Below are 7,021 nucleotides of genomic sequence, written 5' to 3'. Positions count from 1 at the left end.
CCCCCCCCCCCGCCCTGCTGCTGTACAGCTGTACACTGTACGTCTTTAGTATATGTGGGATTGTTTGAAAGACACACACACATAAGCCCACACAGAGAGTCCTTGATTTATAGTTGGGTCAAACCTATTGTATGATTTAGGGGTAAGATGCCAGCCATTACTACTTTAGTTAGGAGATGAAGGCAACATAATCACATAAGCACACCCTTGCATGTATGAAAACAAAATGTTAGAACCTCTATTCCAATTTTAGCAGTGCACACTGAGAAGAAATAATGTGAGTACAGAGAGACCACAGACAAGAGCAACGTATTTCAATAATGCATTCACAACACAAAACAAGAGGAGCTCCTTCCAAGTTCTGCATTTGGCTTCAAAAGAACGACCCTAATGTAATTGGTGGACTCTAAAGGATCTAATTTGGTGCCAGGTGCCTGAACCACTCACTTACAGTGATGAGGTACGTCTCTTTGGATCAATGACTTTCCACCATTCATCTTGCTTTCCATCTCTAATATACATACTGTATTCTCATTACTATTTGCATTGAAAAATATTACAATTTAAAAAAATAAAATGATTATACTGTGATCTGTACCAAAGAAAGATGTTTTTCTCCAGTCTGAAGGACACAATTTGTAGGCTAGGACATCTCTGCAGGACCAGAATACTTTATTCAGAATGGTTTGACTCATATTTTGCCTTTAACAAATATTGAGCCCCCAGCGTTTTGAATTTTGCACTAGTCCATATTGCAATTTCCATAAATTGAGATTATTTGTGCAACATACACCCGATAAAGGGATAGAAACCTTGGTATGAATGGTATAGCAAAATCTCGATGGCTGTACAAATCTCTAAACCTTTACATACCCTGCAGACACTTCTCAGTCAAGTGCTATGGCAGAAGACAGGTCTTTCTCCAACCACATTTAGCTGGACGATTAACCCTTTTACTTGGAAGAAGTGGCCAATGTATCCCATGTCACAGCTCTATTGCCAGACCCTGTATAGTGAGACAGCACCCTCCATTGCACTGTGGCTGGTATCTCTAAAACGGTGACTTAAAAAGTAGCTTCTGGTATTGGTGGACCTTTTTGCTGTTGATGTTCACCACCAACACTGTGTGGCTAAAACACCATTCCTGATCCTGACGCTTCTTCTTCCACCCACAAATTAATTCTGGATTGAGGCTTTAAGAGAGTGAAATGTGACTGTTACAAGCCTGTGAATATCCTGAAAGGAATGAATGGTGTTAAAAGAGCAGGATAAATAAATAAACACGTATGCCCATGCTTCCAGGGTCATAAAGTAATCAGCAACAATGTCATCACAAGGAGAGGGGGAGCAGGCACACAGTCTAGGTGAGATAAATCTGATGAGGCTGGCAGGCAAGCCATGCAAACCGACGGGCAAAGGGGGTGGTCTGGGCCCCAGGGTCCATGTTTAAAAACAGGATTTGTTCCCCTTATCTTAGTCTGGCTCTGCGCTGCCCCTAAAGTACATTTTTTTTCCATTTATGAAGGTCACATCAACCATCTTGCACTATGATAGGATTTCAGTATAACAGCAGCAGTTTGAGGTGAAGGCTAATTGAGCTAAATGGAGAGTGCGACCATTGTTGAGCCCCACGAGGGGACTATATTCTGGGCCACATCTCCAAGGTGTGAGGAACAAGGACAGCAGGCTTCGGCTCCCATTTTCAACATTGTCAGGCTTCAGTAAGGTCACTGTAATGTCCTTGATGCAGATGAAAAATGACATGTTCACTGGTGCTTATTTAGCTTGGGAGACGATTTGTGTAAAACATTAATTTTGTAACTCCTTAAATGTCATGCTCACCTTTTCTAATGCCAGCAAATAAATGGTGACACTGCTGTAAACAATAGCCAATTGATTAAGCTGATGAGCCTATTTATGTTTTCCTTTAGACCAGTTGTGCTTCATCAAAAGCCCCATAGTGTGAAATAATGTAATACTGTATTTCATAATTTCCCATGGTGGAAATAAGGAAAGATGCCAATAAAGAGCTAAACCCTCTCAATAGAACCTCCACTGGAAATTAAGAATTTGGTCCCTGCTGTGTGTTTTCAGTTGTAAAAAGGGTGGGATCAGCATATCTTGACAGCCAAACACTTTGAATCTTTTGTGAAGGAGCTGCTCAAAGTCAATGGGGAACAAGTGTGGGCTGTACTTTTGGTAAACACAACAAACACTACACACACTGCCTTCCCCTGCAGCCAGAAGGCAGAAATATACTTTGTGTTTTGCTCATGAACCAATACAACTAAAAGTTATGTTGTAAAGTTGCAAAACGACTAAGTATTTCCATTTCTCAAATTGGAATTGATAGAAGGTTAGCCTCAGGGACTAAAAGTCACTACTACAACAATTTGGCTGCATAGTTAGTGCAACACACATTACATTAAAAACATGACTACATGTATGAAATCTCATTTAACACAATCATGAAACACATAACGAGACTGGCGTAAAATCCCAATTCAATTTCTCGACGTGCAACAACGTGCCACTTCACGTTGTAAGATGTTGAAAGGCTTGCTGTGACGTCAAATCCAAGAAGTGAACAGGTAGCGATGGTCTTTGTGTGCTGTCATCTCTGATTCAGCAGCAATGGAATCCCTTTAAGTAACAAGCTTCAAACGCAGCTCCAGTAACTCAAACGGCCACAGACCTCTCAATGATGTAGCCAAACTAAAACACACACACACACACACACACACACTTGATTTACAAAGGAAGTAATAGACATTAGTCACTTGCTCTTACTCCTCCGCTCTCTTGCTTATAAACACACAGGCCGTTTACTGACTCCAGTCATATCTCACCTTCATTCATGTCAATACCATTGATTCTGGGGACAACTCAATAAGTAGAAGACATAAAGAGAAAAGATTGAAAACAAGTCTGCACAGGACTTACTGCGTGAGGGACTGACTGACTGCCTGTCTAATACAGTGTGCAGATTTAATCAATATAACCAGCTTACATGGGCAACCTATCAATAAACCTGCCAAAAGGAACAAAATACACTAATCGACACCAAGTAACCAGAACTTCGATCTAAGTTCTTCTTGTACAACAGTGCTACAGCCTCAGAAGTCATTATAAATTAGAATCAATGCTTGTCTGTCACTGGATCAACAACTTAAAAAAACATTGATGGACTCGCTGGATATCCGTCATAGCTGAAACAAATAACCGAAACGTGAGATTCAGGGTAGTAAAAACTCAGTTGAGCTAACAGCATTAGAGCACTTAAACTACTTAAAATGCTACTTTGTTTTATAGCTAAGCATTTCCAACCTGAAGCTTTTCTGCATCATATAGTACGAGCTAAACTTGCTATGTATTTCCTCTTACAACACTATTTCAGCTGGTTTAAAGGTGGAATATCTAATACTGACAGCTAGTGTTTAACATAGTTACTGCAGTACAAATTAAAAATACTGGAGAGTCATTTCCCCCGCCCCTGCCTCCCCGGACTCGAAGTTCACGTTGGTTGCCAGGCGGAGTCGGCAGCATCCACAACAATGTTGCTAGACGCTTGTCTCACATAGCCTGACGTTACTTCACAGCAGAGCGGAGTAGCTAACGTTAGGTGCTGGCTATACTGACAAAAGCTCGTGCTCACGCGGAGCTATGTTCACAACTGACAGACACATGTTTTGGGATTTTTTAGAGTAAATATATTACATATTGGACATTTAAGTAAGAACATTCTACTGAAATTGTTGATAAGAAACTAAGATAGAAACTTTTATTTATTACCCTGCTTTAACCCTTTATAGTCATGAGAAAGTTTAAAAAGGGAGGGGGGGGGGGGCAAGATGGAGGCTGGGGGTGGGGCCTTGACCAACTGCCACTTCCCTTGTTTGAAAGCCATGATGTCTCTCTCTCATAATGGACCAAATTCTCTGGGTGGGCAAAGGAGATAAAGGGGAGGTAACCTTGCACCTTGTTACCTCATAAGGAGCAAGATTCCAGACTGGCCCATCTGAGCTTTCATTTTCTCAAAGGCAGAGCAGGATACCCCGGGCTCGGTTTACACCTATCGCCATTTCTAGCCACCTTGGGATCATAGCCAGTCTGGAGGAACACATATTAATATTAGGAAAACTCATAAAGTGAAATGTTGATGCCACGCTACCTTTAAATTGGATGGATTTTGCTGCAGGTGGGTTGAATCTTTATAAAACGCGAAAACCAAAGGGATAAGAGGTATTCAGATTATGAATCCTATTAGCTACAGCTGATAGGATTCATAACCTGGGGTCCACAAAGCATATCAAAGTGATACCCCATGGTCAAACCCAGGGTCAGTCTGAAGGGCAAATTGACTTGAATAGGGGTATGACACCGACTTTGAGACAAAGTAAGATGCCTACCCTCTATCAAGACTAATTAGAATCTAAACAGAACTAAACATCCCCTGGTTATAGAACAAAAACCTTTAATGTCTCCGCCTGTCTCACGCAGCCAGAGGATACAGAAATCCTCTCTGAGCCCTCCATTGAAATAATTCAAAATCAGATTATACAGATTTGTTTCATAATGCATTCAAATCATGCAATAAGCTGCTGCAATGACAAACACTTCAATAAGATCTGATTTAGTCTTCTGTTGGAAATTCAAAATAGTGCTTTAATAATCTTTGTTTCTTCTACGCAATGCACATCATGATGTCCACACAGGTATGGTCTCTGACGAAAGCATCTGCAGTCCATTGATGATAGACGTCCGGCCATAAACACACAGCAACATTCAAATATATTTTTGTGACACTGCATGGAGTTAGGGCAGGATGACACATCCTTTGCAGCAGAATGAGGGAGGGCGATAGATGTGTTGTGGGAAAGTCATTTGACCTGATCACTGCCCCGTTACGTGTCAATAGCACGTCCCAAATACAAGGTGATTTGAGAGACAGGGAATGTTGGCCCCCACTGACCTGAATCGTGCAGGTGTACTCCGAGTCGTCCAGCAGCCTCACAGTGCAATTGCATTCCCTGTCCAGACTCCTGATGCTGCTGCTCATCAGTCGACTCAGCATCTTCACGATCGTCTGTGCACGGGACCGGGGAAAAGGGCGCACAGCACATAGGCTACATACAAGTTGTATCTTATGTCACGTTAATGACGTCCCTGTTGTTTAGTCCAACACCTGGTCAGCGGCAGCGACTGTGCGGAGCGGCGGCGCTGGTGCATTGTTTTATCAGTGTGTGTGTGCTGACTGGCCGAGGTCCCACACGGTGCGTTTCTTGAGTCAGCGAAGAGTAGAAATAGTGCTACTGCTGCTGCACTCTCTCTGGTCCGGTTAGACTGGCAACCACCCTCACCACACCTCCTCCCCTTGTCTCGCCGCCGTTGCCATGCCGCTCTGAATGCTTCATGGGCGGGCGGTGAGTGGCGAGATTGTCAGCCAACGGATGCAATTCCTGAGATGCTGCCTTCACAGAGTTAACGACTGGAGCCGAAATTCCGATAGGCTGGGGTTCGTCGTGACCACAGCCACATGTTTATGAAGAATAACCTAGTTTGATACAGTCTATGATAATAACACAGCTTTTATGCTGACGCAAGATGATGAGTGAACTGATATATTGATATATTGACATTCAACATTTCATCACGAGGTATCGAGGCCTTTTAAACACATGTAGCCTAGCCTACAGTTAGAACGCATTGCATACGCCTGCCTAGCCTATGATGGCTACACATCACAATTAAATAATCTATAATGTCAGATTAATCATTTAAACCATTAAAAGCATCACCTTCGTATGCGCCTAATGACAAACGCACATTTCAGTAGCCAACGAGTCATATTAACCCATTTACCACTTTTTGGGCTCGCGTTTTGTGTTTAATTGTGATATTTCCGACAAGACATGAAGGTAGCAAAACACTTTGTTTTCTCTACAGGTTTATTACCTGTCCTTGTCATGTAGGCTAGTCAACAGGGCTCTGTATTATAACCATGTAAAACAAGAGAGACACATTGTTTCTATTTGATTAGGGCTGCACTGTAGCCTTGATGCCTCATGTAACCTAGCCAGTGTAAGTTTAATAGAAGGGCCAATTTGGGCTTACAAAATTGTGGGCTGCTGTTCTTAATGTAATACATTAAAACAAAATTAGGCATAGGGATATGCTATGAAAGTTTGCATTCTACTTAGGCTACGTTCACAAATTCAAACCGAAGACCTATAACAGCAGAAGGCATTGATGAGCTTAATTAAACCAGTGAGGGTTAAATGTCTTGCTCAAAGGTTACAGTTCCATGCAAACAAATGCCCTCTAGCGTAGCTTATCTGGACGGTTAACAGCTTTTCTTGAGAGCAGTTTATGTCAAGAGAAGGCTACTTTTACAGTCCTAATACATTACTGTAGACGGGTCTGTTGAATGAGTTTGAGCCAACCTGTAGACCTAGCTATCGTTTTCCGGTTTCCTTGATTGGGTTTCCATCTGGTGGGGGTTTACGGTTAGTACAACAAAGTGTGAAAAGAAACGTTAAAGAAGTAAGTCACGTAGAAGTATTTAGATCCTGTACTTAGCTTAAAAAAATGGAAAGTAAAGTACCACACGTTAACATGTAGGACAAATAGGCCTACGAATGTTATGTTCAATAAACGGGGTTATCAGTAGCGACACAGAGCAATAAACGTATTGAGATACAGCTCATCTGCAGGGATTTGTCAGCGATTGCAAGTCCCAGTAGTCATCTAGTCAAAATACAGCTCATCTGCCGTGACATTGAACCGCAATGCCGTGACCCGGATTCGAACCGGGGTTGCTGCGGCCACAACGCAGAGTACTAACCATACGATCACGGCGAGCTACGACAAGCTGACGAACTTAAAGGTTAAATAAGCGGATTTGTCAGCGTATGCAAGTCCCAGTAGTCATCTAATTAAAATGCAGCTCATCTGCCGTGACATTGACCCGCAATGCCGTGACCCGGATTCGAACCGGGGTTGCTGCGGCCACAACGCAGAG

The 7,021-nt window shown here is 42.5% G+C and overlaps 1 protein-coding gene across 2 annotated transcripts in view; it reads right to left on the bottom strand.

Annotated features, from left to right (window-relative positions):
* LOC117957562 (FERM domain-containing protein 5-like) overlaps positions 1–5,523 on the bottom strand; it is a 68,134-nt gene extending 62,611 nt beyond the window's left edge. Inside the window, exon 1 of one of the 2 annotated variants that reach the window (XM_034897369.1) lies at positions 4,973–5,523. In XM_034897369.1, the coding sequence (XP_034753260.1) occupies positions 4,973–5,074 (102 nt within the window). In that variant the 5' untranslated portion in view covers positions 5,075–5,523. The remainder of the gene's footprint in view (positions 1–4,972) is intronic. The other variant, XM_034860257.1, reaches the window with a different exon arrangement.
* Between the last annotated feature and the right edge of the window lie 1,498 nt (positions 5,524–7,021).

The sequence above is a fragment of the Etheostoma cragini genome, chromosome 1 (assembly GCF_013103735.1).
Source record: "Etheostoma cragini isolate CJK2018 chromosome 1, CSU_Ecrag_1.0, whole genome shotgun sequence".
Classification (NCBI taxonomy): domain Eukaryota; kingdom Metazoa; phylum Chordata; class Actinopteri; order Perciformes; family Percidae; genus Etheostoma; species Etheostoma cragini.
The sequence above is the reverse complement of the archived record's forward strand: the minus strand, read 5'-3'. Positions and strand labels throughout refer to the sequence as shown.